The sequence below is a fragment of the Cottoperca gobio genome, chromosome 5, assembly GCF_900634415.1.
Source record: "Cottoperca gobio chromosome 5, fCotGob3.1, whole genome shotgun sequence".
Lineage (NCBI taxonomy): Eukaryota > Metazoa > Chordata > Actinopteri > Perciformes > Bovichtidae > Cottoperca > Cottoperca gobio.
This window is the reverse complement of record NC_041359.1, coordinates 14,901,742-14,920,686: the sequence shown is the minus strand read 5'-3', so window position 1 is coordinate 14,920,686 and position 18,945 is coordinate 14,901,742. Positions and strand designations below refer to the sequence as shown.

Sequence of the window (18,945 nt, the reverse complement as noted above, 5' to 3'; positions counted from 1 at the left end):
TGTCCTCTACCTAAGCTGGCAGCTGAGATCTCAATCACTGTTTTTGTGTATTTGGGCACACAATCAGGGTGTTTTGTCCTTCGTCCAACTCATGATTAGAGTGCAGATTGGACAGCCCCTCTGTGCCTTTTGTGAGCTGTGTTTTTTGCCCCTTCAGCAGCAGTAGAAGGGATCTCAGCCTGTGTTGGCTGCAAAGAGTAGCTCTCTCAGAGTTTGACTCAGAGTTTCCATGGCTCTCTCCTGCATGCTTTGATAAATGGAAGTTCTTAGGTTCGCTGTCAGCCTCCTCTCCCCTCGGGACTCCTCCCTCCATTCTCACTCCTCTAACACGCCATTTGCTGTTGTGGGTGAAAAATGACCTCAGGGAATAAAGTGGATTCTCAGTGCTGGACTGGAGAGTGGAACACCCAAAGAGGGTAGCGGTGGCTGTTGTCCCCAGTGGACCCTGAGTCAACACTGGCTGTTAATGGTCTCTCTAAATTTACCTCCTAATTACCCTCCTCTAATTGCCCCCAGCTAGCAACACTCTGACCATGACCTTGATACACAAGGAAGCAAGAGGGCATGCTTAAAATTATGCTTTGTTCAGTTCTGGTTAAAATCCGTGGGACGAGAACTGATTTATCGACATCTTTGCTCAGGGACTATGCAAATTTTAACACTTGAATAGAATAGAATAGAGGATTAAAAGAAATCCATAATTAAGAATGAATAGACTCCTCTGAGAAGGCATTGTGCATTTGGGTGTGTGTTGGTGCAGCTGACAGAGAGGGAGGGCATTTGTTCTGAGTGCCAGGCCAGAGGTCAGCCAGGGAGAGGAGGGTTTTTTACTCATTCAAACCCGTGCTGTCCCATTATTCAGCCCTTTCCATAATCCCTCTAACCTGTGTTGTCCCTGCTGACCACCGCCGCCTCCCTGACCAGCTCGCTGCGAGCGACAGCACAGCTACAACAACAAACACAGCTATATCATCATTACAGCAGCTTGCAGCATCTGCACCACCCCACACACACAAACACTTGTGCACACAATGGCCAGCCACGGGCCCAGACAGCGCTTTGGGATTGAGCATGTTATAAACAGTTAGAAGCCAACTAGTGTTTTTCATGATCCCCGAAAATCCAGAGATTAGTGTTGTAAAGAAAGAGAGTCAAGCAGACCTGCACACTGATTTCCTGAACTAGACAGCTTTTATAGTATTTACAGCGTGAATATGGATTTGTAATTTTTTTTATTTGTGTGTAACCAAGCAGTAAACATGATTATAAGAAATAGATAAAAAGCTTATCATATCAAACGTATCATATCTCAATTGATTGTAGAGATGTTTGTTTAGACAGCTGCAGCTTTAACAGTGTTCTCATCCACTTTCAGACATTTCTTAGGAGGTGCAGTTTTCTCTCATCATATGCTCTCCTTCTCTCCTCCTCTCCTCAAACCATCCCACCTTAGTATCCTCAGTATCATGACCACCCTGCTCTCCCCTGACCCAGCTTGGAGCAGGCCCCTTGCCTGACCCCACAGAGTTAATCCTGAGTGTGTAAGGAGGCCAGGGATGAGCTTTCACCCCAGACCCCTTGTGTCCTTTAACCTTTCACCTACGGCCCTGCAGAGCTTGTGAGGGCAGCTGTCTGTAGCAGTGTGTGTGGAGGGGAAAGCATTGTTAGTATTCCTATGAGACACCTCAGGCTTTTAATAAGTCACACTGCATTGGTTTTGGCTGGGTCTTTAAATAATGTATATCCAAAGAACCGTGCACAAAATAAAGAGTTGTTCATGATTTTTCACTGAAGGTTGTCTTTGTTTCTTGACTGGTTTTCTGGAAAATTAAGAATAATAATTTGTTATAGTCCATCCTTTCATGTAAATGGTGGAAGATTTGGAATAACGTACCTTGTTCTTCCCCTATCTGCATGTAATCCCACTGTATCCTCTTCTGATGACTACGTATACAGTATAACATGAATTTAATGAAGGTTGGGTTTGCAGACCAGACACAGTGGAATAAAGAAAATAAATGACCTTTCCTGTCAGTTGAACCAGAGTTCCTCCTCTACTCCCTCGTGCTTTAATTAACCTTTCCAGTCATCCGAAACAGCAGAAGTAGATTTGTTATAATCTCTTGTTGCCACTCAAGCAAGCAAACTCGCTACTTAAATCAATCTTTTTCTGCTCTTGATTTGTGCAGTGGGAGACAGGTGTCCCTGATTTGATTTGAGGATCAAAGAGCTCTACTTCTATTTCTATGTACACACACACACACACACACACACACACACACACACACACACACACACACACACACACAGTGTATCAGTAGCAGACGAGCGTGGAGAGCATCTGAGTGACAGCATCCGGAAGCTCAGAGATAAGACTGTAATCTGGTGCCAATTATTTGTCCTTGACAGGCACAGGTAAGCAGCAATCAGCTCCAGTGACATGTGTTCTGAGTCAATAGTCCTGGCCCCAGTGGGCGGTGAGAGGCTGATTATGAGGTGTTGAACGGAGGCAAACACAAAGCTGAGACAGGCTGGGCTGATAAGGCTTCTCGCTGCTGTTCAGACCCTCTGATATCTGCAATGGCCTCTTCCTCCTGTGCGCTTACGGCGCAGACCCATCAAACAGTCATCAAAGAACAAGTGGCGACGGAGCCGACTGTTGCGTTGCCTCGCGTTGCCTGAGTCTTGGTCAAAACGTTGCATTTGAACACACCGCAAAGACTACAGCCAACGGCAAACTAGCACTTACGTTTTGCACATGCGTGACCGGTCCATGAAAGCTTGTGGCGGAAGTCTGCGTCCGTCATTAGAAAAAGTCACCCGGAAGACCTATGACTGTAAATATACAAGCCTTTGTTAGGATTCACACATTAAAACAAAGCAGCGTTTGCTGACCATTTTCAAGTCACTCTTGCTCATCACTTAGTTTCATTCCAGGTGGCCATGTCGTTGAGAAAATATCCGTGTATATGAAAGATCAGATGAGATGAAGTTGAACAATGAAAAGAGCTTCTGTGTCTACCCTCTTGACTTCAGTCGTTTGTTTGTTTTCCTCACATCCGTTTCTCTTCTCGTGCACCGAATAGCTTAAACTGAACAGCCAATCAGAGGGATTTCATGGCCGTAAAGTGGGACACACTGCAAAAACAAGGCTGACCGACGCTCACTGACAGCCAGACATTGACCGACTGCTGATATCAGCTTGGTCTGTCAGGGCCTTTACACTTACAAAGATACACTGGCATCAGACACTCAGTTTGCACTTGAGATTTGCACTGTAGACACGCATACTTTCAAGCCTTGATTGTATGCATTTACAAAACACAGATGGACCAAAAGTCAAAACACCTTTGTTTACACGACTCTAACTGCTTGGATAGAGTGAAATGTAAAAATGGCAAGTTGAGTGCTGTCATTTATTTGCAATCGAGTGCTTGTTTTGGCCACTTACAGGTTCAGATTGTTATTATAAGTGTCTGACAACATTTTGGAAAGGACCCTAGAGAGAAATGAAAAAGTGTTGCTTTACCTTTCACTTACTCTGGTCTGTTTGTTATTGTATCATGTGAGTTGATGCCGGAAGACAACGGTGGAAACGTGAGTGAGAGTGGAAGAGAGGAGTGTTGGTTATGTCAGAGTTTGTTGTGTTGGTAGCTTAGTGTTGTCTAAAATATTTTTACGGTCATGGCTGAATATTTAGCTGATTTCGACAATGCAATGCAATGCAAGATTTCAGAACGACACTTCTCTGAGCAACACTAACAGGCAGGATCAAAAGAACCATTACATTTCTCTGTAGGGTGCTGTCCATAATGTTGTCAAATCTTAGAATCACAGTCTGAGCCTGTCACCAGCAAAAACAAGCACTTTTAGTGGACGTACAGTGACAGTGTCGAATTGCCCAGATAACTAATAAATAACTTTGTCACATCAACACATAAACATGGGAAAATAGGGTCCAGGTTGAAAAATACCGAAGTTACCTTTTAGGTAGGGGAGGGGTGTCTTCTAATGATGACGCAATGTCATTACTGACACAAAGACGAGGTGACTTCTCAAGGTTATTTTAAGTATTGTAGCAAATAACCAATGCTGTCTTTATTCTGTGGAGGACAGTCCTGATGTATAAACTATGTTTACTTGATAAAGAAAATCCATATCCCTGCACGCTTCGCTGCAGACAAGCTGCAGCAGGGTGGGGGCCACACCTCTACTTTATAAGAATGGAAACATGAGTAGATTGGGGAATTCAGACAACATGCCAGGGATGCCTGGGCAGGTATGTGTTTTTTTTTGTTTGTTGCCTGCTTCCTCAGACCCCCCTTATCTTTCACACACACACACACACACACACACACACACACACACACACACACACACACACACACACACTGACGGGAAAGAATGGGAGATCTGCGAGGTTGATAATGGCATGAAAAGAAGTGGCAGCGATGTCTGAGCGCTTACAGATTCATAACAGAGGTCGCTTATGTCCCTTTGAGGGTGACCCAGTAAAACCACGCCAAGGTACAACTCTTGGCTGAAAGGCTTACATACCTTGGCTGCAGAACAAAGCAGAGAGTGACCACAGTGCAGAGGGATCACTTCAACAGGTGGACAGACTACTGGCTCAGTTTACCAGCAGATGTCCTTCATATTCTGGGGTGGTGGTAGCAACAGATTGGGTTGTATCCAATAAAAATGATTTTCAACAAACCGAAGACAGTTCCACACGCTCACACAAAGAAGACCATTTGGATCTGTCTGCCTGTGTGTCTGGTAGTGATTACAAAGACCTTGCTGGGAAACTCTGTGATAAACACCAGATCCTGTGGAGACAGACACTTGTACCCTATCATCGCTGAATTTACCAGCTGGTTATAAATTCAGCCGTTTAACACTATGTCAAGGCTGTTTTGTTCTGTAACATTTCTCTTGGCTTCAGAAGCATGCCCAATTTAGGCTGAGCTGCACCACACAGGAATGCTTCTGAGAACATGAATTTGTGCTGACAATAGAGCGAGCACTTTGAGGTGGACTGTTATCATGCCTTACTCCTCCTTATCTCACCACGCCACAGCGTTATTTCAAAGAAAATGTGTTTTAGCATGTCTTTATGTGGCATTTCTCCTGAGTGCAAGATTGCCACTTCATTTTCACTTATTTAAAATGGCAATAGAGTTAATGTACAGTATTACTATAATAAAGTCATTGTATTTTCGCTGAAGGGACATGTAGTCTTTATGTTGGCTTTAAATGCACTTTTGAATGAGTCCCATGTGATTATAGATGTAAGGGAGTTCTTGAAAGTGACAAGCAGTCCTGTTTAACTCATGATTCCCTCCATTATGTCCTATGCATTATGATCTTTTACAATAAAACTTTTATGTAGTTTAAGTACGGGGCTGCATACAGAAAAGAGTGCTGTGATGAGGCTCAGAATGTGCAAACACGCATCATCTCGTTGTGTTACGCTTTGAGTATTTAGATTGCCAGTAAATTACAGCTAGTTATCAGATATGCAAACCTCCATGAAAAGATTTATTTCCTTTTTTCATGTCATTTCCATAATTAGTCTTTTGCATTAGGTTTTAGTAGTCTCTCAATCGCGGTTATATTTGGGGAAATGAGGCAAGAACAGTGTGTTTTAATGTGGTTGTTGAATGATTTCAAATCACAATTAGATATCATTTCCTGCGATTTTTCAGAAACATGATAATTCTTCTATTTTGAAAGTGTTTATTTTGATTTAATTTAGAACCTTAATGTGTTTCATTTGTGTATTTTGAAAATTGTCAAGAAAGTTCTTATCTGTAATGTAATTGCTGCAAAATAATCTTCTCCAATTGAAAACTATCGTGTACTGTGTGTTTTTTAGCATTAAATTCAAGGAGTTGAGTTTGGACCTCACTTGCTGCTGTATTTTCTTTTCATGAAATGTTGATCATGGAGGTCAGGATGAAATGAGGTCTTCTCAAAAAGGGATAAATATTGATCCTGTGATCCTGAATGGAACTAGAGGAGAGGGAGAAAGATGAAAGCTTGTCAGACACTCAAAGTCAGTTGCTGCTAACTGATAATGTGATTTGACGAATGTTTATTTGTAACGTAGTAGATTATCTGTCCGTCTGCCTGTCTAGTCTGTCTCGTCTGTCTGTCTCCACTCTCATTGAACCTTTCTGTGACCTAACCGCTGTCGGACTTGTGACAGCCAGTCACCACCAGCATGCTCCCATTCAGAAGGCCCCGAGTGTGAATCTGAGTGCGGAGGTGATAAATGTGAGATGTCAGCTGGTGATGTTTGGTGTCCCTAAAGCTCAGTATCATTGGACCGCTGGGTCTGCCAGAGCAGCTAGCTGGCTGAGTGTGTGGTTGACAGCAGACAAGGATGAAAAATGAGATGGAGAAAGAATGAAGATGTACTATTTAGGATTGTTTAGGATTGGATTTAGGATTATGCTTGTATCCAGTGGGGCTGTGATTCATCATCATGTTGCTGTCAAATTGTAAGCCTTTGAGGCCATTTCAGTTCTGTTTGATTTGGCAACACTCTTTATTACCGGTGGTACAATACAGTTTAATACTACAGCAGACACTTCTTCCAATCGCTGTCTGTACATTGCATTTCTCTTGACTTCACAATAAAAGCAACCCCCATGTTTCCACAGTTGAATGCTTTTAATGTAAACTAGCAGCAGTAGGAACGGTTGGGTTTGCATTAGCAGTAACTTAATATAGCTCTGAAATGGTATAAAGAGTGTGAACAGTGAGGCTGATATTAATGAGATAAGATTATAAACAGTAACGCTGCATGCCTGCATTGTTTCGCCTGCATTGTTTCCTGTAAGCAATTGTAAGCGATATGGATCCCACATGGGAATGGCGAACTCCGCCACGAGCAATGAAAACCACTATAAAGAGAGGTTCAGAATTGAAATACATTGAATGGGTTGAAAACAATGCTGGCCAAAAATAGAGTGGAGTTTGATTTCATGAAAATCCTAAGGAAGTCAGGGAAAGTCACATAAATCCAACTCTAGTTTAGTTTGGCTTTGAATCATTCATTAATAGATCTGTAAGAGTTCTGTAAAACAATGCCCTGATACAGTCATATCACCACGATATGATTCCACTGAAAGTCCATAAGACCCACTAGAAATATCTGTCCAAGAAAGTTGGAACGGGTATTAAAGTGTATATGTGTGTGTTTGGAGGCAACTTATGAGAATTACGTGGGTGACAGCCATGTCTATTCCTATTTACTACCTTATCCACCCCACTGCGGGCCGTGACTCTGCAGCGTGACGGCAGAATTTCACAGTTCCTGAAGGAGCTCAGGATTCATGTCAGTATTTCAAAATGTCCTGTGCAGGTGGAGAACATCATGCTGCCTTTTACTCCCAGTAAAGTAACAAGACATGATGCTTCCTCCTGGTTAAGAAATGCTTTCCTTCTCAGCATCAGAGTCTCAGACTCGGCTGAGGAGAACAGTAGGGGCGTTTATCTCATCCTATTGAAGTGGAACATGGACAGCTCCTCTATCTGGTCCTCTAGGTTTCTCTGGAAATAGAACAGCATAAGTGCGGTTTCAACTTTCTCAAGCTCCACTTTCCCAAGCATAGTTTAGAAAGAGAGCAGTTTTGACCTCCTATCAGATTCTCTAACAGCTCGGGTGGTAATGGGAGGACCGGGAGAAAAAGCTGCTTTCCCGTCCACCAGATCTCCACTTATCTGCCCTCACACCCCGAGTGTAACTTAAACTCACGCTCGCACACCAGCGATCTGCCATGAGCAGTATGTGAGCCATTTGACAAAGGTTTTCAGTCAGAATGGTTTTTATAGGGATTTGGAAGAAAAGGATGTGGCAATGGTTATGTATGATATGATGTGAGACTAAGCCTGGGAGCGGTCGGCATCTTCTCTGCTGCAGTTGAAATGGAGAATTCACAAGAGGAGATTATAGTGAAGGCCAACATCTCCACCACAGCTTCACCATAGAATTCAAAAAAGGTGATGGAAAGAGTCGGACTGCCAGGTCCTGAATATAATCTGCTATTTGACTTTTCGTAATGGAAGTAGAGCTGCGACGATTAGTCGACTAATATAATCGAGAGAATTATCTCCATATTAATTGATAATGTAACTAATCGTTAGTTGCAGCCTTGAATGGAAGCCATGTTGTTTAACTGCAGCTCAGGGTACCAAACAAGATGCAGTATAGAGGGATGCAGCGCGAACCAGCACAGGCCTAAATGAATGGTCATGTAGAGATGACACTTTAATGCTGCCATACATTAGTGAGTGATTTATGGTTTGTCCTGATTGTTGTGAGATTTACTGTAGGCCTCCTTGCTTTTATCAAAACTGTCATAACCAGATTTAGCCTGTCCATAACCTCATAATGGTAAGATGTAATTGCAGAACTGGAGGGGGGAAAAAGAACAAAGGGCTTCTGTAAATTAATTTAGGAGAGTCTGAGGGAAGATGTGCCGCACCATTAGTATACTATCATGACATCAGTGTGTGTGTGTGTGTGTGTTAGATTTGTAAAGTAAATAGAGAAAAGATCACCTAAGTACAGAAAGAATGAAATAACTTTGGCAAACCAAAGATGAGCAGCCTACACACCTCTCTTGTGACCACGCCTGTGGTTTGTGTTTCCCAATTGTATTGTATGTTTTCCTACTACAGTATTATAGCTTGAAGGAAAAAAATGTTTATTTCTCCACTCCGTTTGTCTCTTCACAGAGTTGAAGTCTACCGGCACCGCTCACCACTTCTCCTTTCTGCTGAACTCGACCGACTATCGGATCCTTCGCATGGATGAGGACCACGACCGCATGTATGTGGGCAGCAAAGATTATATCCTTTCTCTGGATCTGCACGACATCAACAAGGAGCCGCTCATAGTAAGAAATGTCCCACCCAAACAATAATCCTGGCTGTGCTCTGTGCAGGTTTACATCTTACCAGCTTGTTGCTCTCTCCCTGTCAGATCCACTGGCCTGTTGTCCCCCAGAGGAAGACTGAATGTGTCCTGTCAGGGAAAGACACCAATGTGAGTATTCAAATAGCGTGATATAAAATGAAAAAGACTGCCGAAATAATTTGTTTATTAATTACCAACAATTTATGATCATTTTTTCAGCCCTTTTTAGGCTAAGATACCAAACATCTCCTGCTTCCTGCTTCTCAAATATAAAAATTTACTGCTTCTATCTATTTTATATTATTGTAAATTAATTGGGATTTTAGACTGTAGGTCACATTGGGTTCACTTATTTCTGTTTACTTTTTATAATTTCTCACATTTAACGGACTTACCGACTAGTCAAAAAAATAATGCAAATATTATAGAAAAAAGTCATGAGTTGCATCTCTAATTTAAAGTCCCATGCTGGTGACCTCCTGAATAGTTTGTAGATTTTCATACAAGCCTTTCAAGCAATTCATCAAGATCTATAATACAGACCCCCAAATGTGCCTTCTGATAAAAGCACAACTGTAAACCATTGTCCTTTTTGACCTGCCACACATATAAACATCATTTTATCTGGTGATACCCTCGTGTAAAAATTACAAGTCTGTTGTCAGTGTGTCTTTTAGGATTTGAATGTAGCACCAGGGTCAGTGGAGAACATTTCAAAGCTCCTTCCTGTGTGTGACTTTCTGTGAAGCTCTTATTTACTGTCTCTGCATCCCTGATTGCTGATTGCATACAGCTGCCACCAATTAAGCTCTAGCTGGATCTTGGAACGTGCGACATTCAGTTGTCTCTGTTAAAAGCTAAAAATCATATTCCATGCACCAGAACCTACATGTCTCATACATATTATAGATATTTCTAATGCATTTCTTTTTTTTATCGTAATATAATTTTCCTTTTCACAAAATAATTATTTTTACCCTGTGTTGTCCAGGCAGGCAGGCAGACAAAAATAATTTAGCCACTGGAAGCTACAGGCCTGTTTGAAGTGTTAATGCGATTCAGACGTTCAAACACAGCCACCGCCCAGTGCAGCCCCCACAAGGAAACTCATCATTGAAATTCATATAAAAACCAGATCCTGCTCTTTTGATTTTGTTCACACATTTTGCCCCCGCTGAAACACACGTACACACTACTCTTGCACATGTTAGGGGTGAGCGCTGGCAGGAGCGGTGAGCACCAACAGGGTGATGAGGCTCTGGCTAATAACCCCGCTCTCCCCTGCTGGTTAAGAGCGCAGGCTGCTGTTTATTCAACTGGAATGTTCATTAATGCGTGTTTGGTGACCCGCGCCTCCCACCGCCTCTGGCTACATTGTATTGGCCTTGTGCGCGTGTGTGTGTGTGTGTGTGTCAGAGGTGGGTTTGAAATTTCATCACTAAAATAAAAAATAAAATTGGCTACCAGGAGGAGACATTTTGGCAATCCTGGTCTGCTCTTTAGGGAATGACAGATGATGACAATTCAAAAGCAATTCAGAGGGGATGTCGGTTCAGGCAGGAGGTCAAAGGCAATCATCCCCACTGTGCTCTCTGTGGGGGAGCACAACTGTGCGCTGAATAATACACGCAGGCCCACATGCGTAACCACACACAAAAACACATCCTCTTAAAACCTCTGACTTGTGCATCTGTCGTGTTGGTAAGATCTGCCAAACTGGCTCAACCCCCATCCTGCACACAATCTTTTTTTATGCTTGGTACATCCTTTCTTTTTCTCCAGCTGTCACTAGCAGCCGATGTGACGGACAAATCTAAGCAGATATCATCGGCCTATACATTTCTGTAGTTGGGAGTTTTGATTTGAGTGGATTGAGACTGGGAAGGCAGACAGCTGGTCGGACAGATATGGATTAGAAAGATGCAGCACCTCTTTGTCTGAACAGCAAAGAGAAAAAGTCTTCGTCTAAATTCTTACCACTTAGGTAATTAAAATTTTGAAATAAACCACATCAGTGTTAAGATTTCAAAAACTATTACAACAACAAGTATGTCTCTTCTATAAAAATTGAATAAAAAAACCTAATTGGATTTTTTAATCTCTTTTTCTAAAAACACACCATTTTCACTCAACAGTCTTGTTCGGTCTAACCAAAATGTTTTCCGGTTGTCAAACCCGACAGAACATTGAATTGCTTCTACCCTCAATCCCCATCGCAAATACTTTCCAGCTGAGATGCAGATGCACTGCTTTTCTTGGTTTCTGTAATACTGTTATATACTGTAGTGTTTGGAAACATTTTTCCTCCGACAGTGTGGTCTGTGCAGCCTGGGCCAGGCCGACGCACAGAGCCAAACACAAGCCAGCCAACGGCTGTCAGTGGGACATGTATTATGTAACCCTTTTTTCCCCATTGCATTTTCACAATATATTTTTTTTAACCTAAGTCTCTAATCCTGTTGGGTTTTGGTTTTGCTCTCCCACAGGGAGAATGTGGAAACTTCATCCGTCTGATTGAGCCGTGGAACCGGACCCACCTGTATGTGTGTGGAACAGGCGCGTACAACCCCATCTGCACCTACGTGGACCGAGGACGCAGGTCACAGGTAACCAAAGACGCAGCCGGGCAGCCGTGGAGACATTTTGACCTTCACTCTCAGCTTCTTTTAAGAACCTATCCGTCAATCAATCTCGGGTTGGAGATTCTCCTTTTGTTCTCGCTCCTCAGTTTCATGCGCTCTTCTTCTCTTCCATCATTTTCTGCCTCTTACTTTTCATCGATTAGTGCTGCTTCACGGTCTGGAAGACTCAAAGAAAAAAGCTCATGGCCAGTCCTATCTAGATCTCTATTATTATTATTGCAAAATTGCTGTTGGTGAGGTACCTAACTGCCACCTCTTAGAGATCGTTGAGACACCAATCTTCAGTTACCGCTGGGGATAGCATGTTGACAGTATATCTATAGCAAATAGCTTTCCTCGTAGTCCCCCCCCCTTACCTGTGTATACACAGCAGAGCCTGTGGCCTGTCTTTCTATCAGGCTGAGAGCCTCTGAAAGGCCATCATTACTGATGGAGTCTCTCATCCATCATCAGCCTTGTAGCTCACCCCTCCCTCCATCCCTCCCTCGCTCCAGCACGACGACCACGCAGAGCTGCAGCAGCTGCCGGCCCTGCTACAATCCACACACTTACATTCACCACTCTGCCTGTTTAGTCTCACTGTTCAAATGGAGGGTTCAGATTTCAATGTAAAGGTCAGTCCGGCCTCTTGTCATGCAGCTTCTCCCCTAAGGCCCAAATGCTATGTTACTTCACACTGTAAAGATTTTCTCCAGCAAGAGTAGATGTAAACAGAAACCAATTGTTCCAAAATTCTTCAGCTTGATACACGGAGGGCTTCACACATTTTCAGTCCTCCGTTAACTCTCGACTGTTTCCTTTTAACTGCATCACTTTTCCGGCTTTTTCGATGCTGTTTTTAGAGCTTCTTTCGAGTTTCGAGTATCGAGTTCTACAAGAAAAACTCAGCTTATTTTGGGAAAAGCTTTGAAATAAACATCCAAACTAGACAGTTTAGTGATTCAGTAATGTTTGTTAAAGATTGCTAATAACAATATCACTTCATAAAATGAATTCCTTTACCTGCTATATTGCTGGATCTGTATTTGTTCTATCCTTCACTTTATTTGACAATGCTGGATGTAATGTGTTCTTTCAATAGTTGCTTGGCACACTTTGTTGCATTTCCTTTTCGGTTTTCTTTCATGGCACGGCATGGTTTATGCATGGAGTTTGCAGCTGTGTTTGCTTGACACTGAGTCTAATCCAACATGGTTACTAAATGATGAATGTCACCCACCAGGCTCTCTTTACTCTACTTTGACCTTCCGTTTACTTTTTTTTTTTAGAATTGTTGTCTTCATCGAGTCTACTTGTTTTTTTTACGGTCCTTCGTTTTTGCACTTTCCTATTTTCCTCTTCTGTTTATGACATCAAATTAAATTCACTTTGTTCTGGTCTGTCGAATGTCGTAATGATTGAGATGGCCCACTGTGCCATGTCTCTTTTTTAGGGGTCCCACTACCTACAGGCACCCCAATCTGGAGGGAGAACAAGTCGGGCAGCAGACCACAGCACTACATCAGAGCCTTTGGAGGCGAAGGTGGGCTGAAGGGAGTTTTATAACGGCTATAAAGTTTGGTGCCCACCTGAAGTACTTTTTCACTCTCAGTTGGAGTAGTAGGGATAACACGGGTATAAAAAAAAACAAATCTTGGACCAATCTTGCTGAACTGCTGAAACTAAAATGTATTTTTTTCAAATGTAGAAAACGTGCTTCCCTCAAACAGCACTCGGCATATAAGTATGCTTTATAAATGTGCTATTTAAAGTCCCTGAAAACATATTTTCTCCATCATATTTTTTCTACGAGCTCCAACATGATTGCAAAATGTTCTCCCGATGAAAAAGCAAATCATTTTTTGCACACAAAATATTTCTGTATTTGTGTTTTTGTTATTGTTATAGAAAAATGTTTGAGATTTGAACCACAGTTTCAAGAGGCCTTAATGCTGCAAATAGTAATTATAATCATTGGAAAACTGTGTTGTTGTTATCGCTACAGAGGTGGATTTATTGGTTTTTCCAAATGGTTTTCATCCACACACATATTCACGAAGATAGCTACTAAAATAGTATAATAGCAAACACAGCTTTGACTTTATCTTGCTTTCCCTTACATACCTCTACCTGTCGGACCTTATCAGAGAGCTTTGAAGTACCCGACAAAACTCCACGTAGACATGTACTCACTGTTGACACAGCTGTTCAAGATGTCCTCTTGCACTGTGAAATAATGAATTTTTGTTTGAGCCACTAACATCAGAAGCATGGTGGATGGGTTTTGGATTGCTCTCAGCACTTTCCTCCACCTCTCCATCTCACAGATAACTGGCTTTGTATGCTTTTTGTTCCCCTCAGCAGATCCAATAGTGCTGTGAGAGTCTGTTTTTCAGCGCCTGTAGGGTCACAGCTCGCACCTTGTCATTTTTGCTGTGTCTCTAAACTGATCACAATAATTATTTTGATGCCATTTTAAAACTGCTTTTGATATCTAAGTATACTTCAAAGTGCTTTGTTCATGTTGTATTTAAAGAACAACCCCTCCACACACACAAATGATTCCTTATACACAATAAATATGTTATCAAATAAAGGTATTAATTATGTTTTTCCTAATTCTTTACCGTTGTAGGAATACATTTTCCGACTTGAACCTGGTAAAGTGGATTCTGGGAAAGGAAAATGTCCTTATGACCCCAAACTGAACAGCGTCTCTGCTTTGATCAGTAAGTCCCTGCCTGTTTGTTTCCCCCTTCCTACGAGTACAGGCAGCTTTAAATAGTTATCTGTGGTAAACAAAGAAGTTCTGCAATATGTCTTTGCTGTTAGTCTGTGCATTCCTTAAAATTTGTGACCGCATGAATTCTGTGAAACTATACATTATTGGATTAAAAAAAGAATAATTCAGTTTTCAATTATTTACCTAAAGAAAATATCTTAGTTCTCATCTGATAATGCAAAAGATTTTAAATGATCTTATTGTCCATTAGATTGCACCGATGTAAAGTTCGGGGCTGCAGCTGATTTCATAATCAATTCATCTTTCCATTAACATCTCCATTATTAATAATTGAATGGTATTGTATATGAAATGAAACTTAATTGTGAAACGTCATTACGTTTAAATCACTTGTTTTGTCAAAAACCCAAACACAGCCAATAAACAATCATATGACACAGGAGGAAATGAGCAAATGGAAAAAGGAAGCTGCAACCAGACCATTTGTGGCATTTTGTTCTGATCATTTCAGCTCTAGTACAGTTATAGTTTTATCCACATGTTCACTTGTTTTGTCAGACTGATGTGTGCGTGCTCTCATGTCGGTGGGTGGTCCTTTGTTGTCAGCAGCTTACAGGTGGTCAGACATGGCTGTTGATCAGTGACCTTCTGACGTCTCTGTCTGTCTGTCTCCTTCTCTACACCAGCTCAATTCCAGCTGACCCAAGCAAAACTGTAACACCAAGAAAATGAGCTCCAGCTTGTCTTACACAGCTGGCAGGGCAGAGACATACAGTAACAAGCTGAGGCTAACATAGGAAGCTGGATTTCCCGTGGTTTAAGCGTTCAGAGTTCAGAGACTGACCTCCTTAATATATCACTACAGTAGACAGCCAGTAGAGACTCTTTCACCTTTTTTTATGCACATAAAATGACCTTGATACATCCTATCTGATGTCAGACATGTTGAATTTGTGTGAATGCAGCTGTCCTTTTGGAATTACACTGATTGGCCTAATGAGTATGATTGCAATTTAATTGTGAGGTCACAATCCAGACATGACATATCCGACACTACAGGATCAAGTTTGATGAGATTTTGAAAGTTTGATGTATTTTGGCACTGTGTTGTGTTTTTTTAAGTAATTATAGTCAGAGTTAAAACATCTAACTGCCCACAGCTGCTGTACATGCTATTATTCTGATTTTTATGAAACCTTGAGGGATGATGCAACTTTTTAATGAAGTTCCAATCAGACTATACTTTCACCCGTCATGACTTCACCTCTGCCACACCCTTCCTTCTTCCTCTGTGACAGATGGAGAGCTGTATTCAGGTGTCTACATTGATTTCATGGGAACAGACTCTGCTATCTTCCGTACGCTGGGGAAGCAGACAGCCATGAGGACGGATCAGTACAACTCCAGATGGTTAAACGGTAATGTCTCAACTCGCGGCTTGTTCTGCAGCCAGCATCATTTCTTTCACTCATCTCTTTCCAGACTGTTTTTAATTTATTCTTCAGCTCCTGAAAAACGTTGCTGTAATGTTTCACGCAACTTCCCATATGTACCGCTCTGCATATCGTCTGTTCCTAGAGCTGTGTCGTCTAGGAATGAGATTGTTGATCTTTCCAGCCTGCTCCGCATGACCACATGATCATTTGACTCGAAGCATAAAATGCACTATGCTAATTGTTGACCGCATGCCGGTGGAGCCTGAACCGCAAGTTCAGTAGCGTGGGGGAAATGACCGCATGTCAATAATGAGTCAGAGTAGCCTCCCGCTTTCTAATGAACCATGATTGTCACAGCATTATAAATGCTGGTCGGGAGCTTTCGGTTGATGTTGCCAAATCAATCACGGCCTCCCCCAGTGTCACTGGCTCCCGAATTTTCCTCTGACCCTGTTGCCCTGACAACAGTCCCCTGGTAGTGGTACACTGAATCGGGACACCTGAGTCCTGCTAATCAGCCATGTGGAATCCCTCGGATATTTCCCCTCCCCCAATTCCATGTTTCATGTTTACCCCCCCCCCCCCCCCCCCTCTCCTGGTTTTGGTTTGTCCTCATTTGGGACCCTGGTCAGTCACAGTGGGGAGGGGCACCCAGCGGTGACCCAGTAAGTCAGCCAGTGGGAACGCACTATGATGCCATATTAAGCATTGTCACTAGGAAGAAATAAAGGGGTGGGTTCAGGACAGTTAAAGTGCTATTCTGGGCTCCGGGCTACTATTATTTAGGTTACAGCAGTAATCATTCTCAATAGACCTCTGCCTCATCCAATTTCCCTTTGAGCCCTCGCAGACTCCAGTCATGCATACTGTGACATGTTCACTGTCATCAAGTTTTTGAGGGTGTTTGGCCCCGGGAGGCTAAAATGTGCTCCGAAAACAGGACTTAAGACCCCATTTGTTTCCATTGATATGACTTCAAGTTCCTGACTATGTAACCCATCTCAAAATATTTTTCTTCCAGGTCGACTGCCTTCAGCGAAGGTTTAAGAATAGGTTCACATTTATTCATGTCTGTCTTAAAACAATCGTCATTGAAAGAGTTTTTGCTTGCTATAATCATTTCTCCTGTTCATACTGGCCACTAATGGAAGTGATGGGGGACAAAATCCCCAAACCTACAGTAATTCTGTGTAAAAAAAAAATGGTTTAATGCAGCAGCCGTACCTCCATAGTAAAGAAGGATTCTGTCCCCCATCATTTACTTTGGAAGCATGTTTAACGGCCAGTATGGGCAGGATGAATTATTGCAGCTGCGAAAAAAAATAGTTTTATTGCACATATGTGGGCATGTGGTATTGTTTTAAGACAGACTTACAGACTTATCCTTTAAATAATATATACAATAGGACAGAGGTCAACTTTGATGCACTTTTAATATTGTATTCACAGCAAAACCAAAGGGATCATCACTTTATAGCTTTGTCGGATTTCTTTTTTTTTCATTTTCCTCATCTCTTCTTTCTTTTCTACAGATCCCACATTCATTCATGCACACCTCATCCCAGACAGCGCTGAGAAGAATGATGACAAGCTCTACTTCTTCTTCCGCGAGAAAGCCTCTGAGATGGGCCAGAGTCCCATGGCCCAGTCCAGGATAGGGCGGATCTGCCTGGTGAGTTATCACACCAGTCAGCAAACCTCGTGTTGATCATCACAACTGAAGGGTTTATATATCTCCGTAATGGTTAGTTATAGCCTGTAGCCTGCTTCTCCGTCTCTCAGGAGCCCATAAAGAAAGTTCCCCATGATCATCAGTAATTGCTGAGCACAAAACCGTAACACACACCAATTACCAGTCAGAAAACAAAGTCTTTGCTGTTTGCCTTAACAGCTAAGTTTGGAAAGTGTTGTTATTTTTGTTCCTCTGCACGAAATGTTTGAGCGGCAGAGTTTATTTAAGTCCACAACTGTACACATGCAAATACATCCAGACAAAGCCGGAGCTGTGTGTATTCAGCGATACATAGATACATACGTAGTGCTGTGACCTGGAGTGCTTTTTTTTACTGAAGACGGACAAAAAACTATGCAGAGTCCAAAACTTGTGCTGGGCAAACTGAATGTTGTGTCCTAATGATGGCACTAGGCGAGTGAGGGAAGCGAGGAGACACGTTAGCCCAAGGAAAGCAACCTAGGATTCATCCTCTGGCCAACATGAATGTCATCGCAATCCATCCAATGTAAGTTTAAATATTTCAGTCTAGACCAAAGTTGACTGACTGACATTGACTAATAATAATAACGTCAAACATTTCTGTTCTGGAAGATAACCTTTTACCACAAGAAACTTCAAAGATTATATTTTTTCCCACTTGATGTTACAGTAGATTTTTTTAAAAGACACCAAATGTTTGTCTTCCAGCTCTACAAATCATTTGGACTCAGTAAAATATGTTGAGTTCCAGCTCATGAATCATTTCCCCGAGGCTTTGAATCTTTACCTCAACAGTAGAAGTTGGCTGGCCTCCTGTGCAGATGGGCCAAGCTGAAACACAGAGCTGATCCTTTATTCATACAGGCCCAATAACAACAGGCCCGGCGCAGTTAGTTTGGACGGCTGTTTCAAACAGCTGTTAGTCACACATTGGTCAAACTCGTTACGTAGAAGTGGTTGGATGACTTCTGTCTTTTCCCCACAGAATGATGACGGTGGACACTGCTGTCTGGTTAACAAGTGGAGCACGTTCCTGAAAGCTCGCCTCATCTGCTCAGTGCCTGGAGCTGACGGCATCGAGACACACTTCGATGAACTAAGTGAGTTTGAATGATTGTTTTCCTGTTTGAGATTCTCCCTCCATCGCTGACCCTTTCAAGAGTATCTCTGGTGCTTTCTTTCACCTCTGGACATTTATACACTCCGTTCCCTCCACAGGTTTATCCTGTGTTCACCACCTGTTGATCATTTAGTCTGCAAAATCAAATATCCAAAATACTTTTTTACAGATCATATTCCTCAACTACATTGAATGCATCTGCCTAAAGCTGGTGTGAAGCACGTAATGAATACGTGGCAGATGGAAATTGAGAATTCTTACGTGACCGTGTAACTGTGTGTGTAACAAGGGTCTCCAGATGGGCCGCTCGTTGACAGATTCAGTATCAACAACTTTCTCATTTGTAGAGTTCTCTTCACATTTTGCCCTCCATTTGCTTTGC

At 42.2% G+C, this 18,945-nt stretch overlaps 1 protein-coding gene across 2 annotated transcripts in view; it reads left to right on the top strand.

The window, feature by feature from the left end:
• The window catches only part of LOC115008445 (semaphorin-3F-like), a 54,450-nt gene that overhangs the window by 19,762 nt on the left and 15,743 nt on the right, over nt 1–18,945 (top strand). For both annotated transcript variants that reach the window (XM_029432055.1, XM_029432054.1), the window contains exons 3-10: nt 8,749–8,909; nt 8,996–9,058; nt 11,416–11,535; nt 13,004–13,093; nt 14,186–14,279; nt 15,592–15,711; nt 17,262–17,401; nt 18,429–18,543. In XM_029432055.1, the coding sequence (XP_029287915.1) occupies nt 8,749–8,909; nt 8,996–9,058; nt 11,416–11,535; nt 13,004–13,093; nt 14,186–14,279; nt 15,592–15,711; nt 17,262–17,401; nt 18,429–18,543 (903 nt within the window). The remainder of the gene's footprint in view (nt 1–8,748; nt 8,910–8,995; nt 9,059–11,415; nt 11,536–13,003; nt 13,094–14,185; nt 14,280–15,591; nt 15,712–17,261; nt 17,402–18,428; nt 18,544–18,945) is intronic.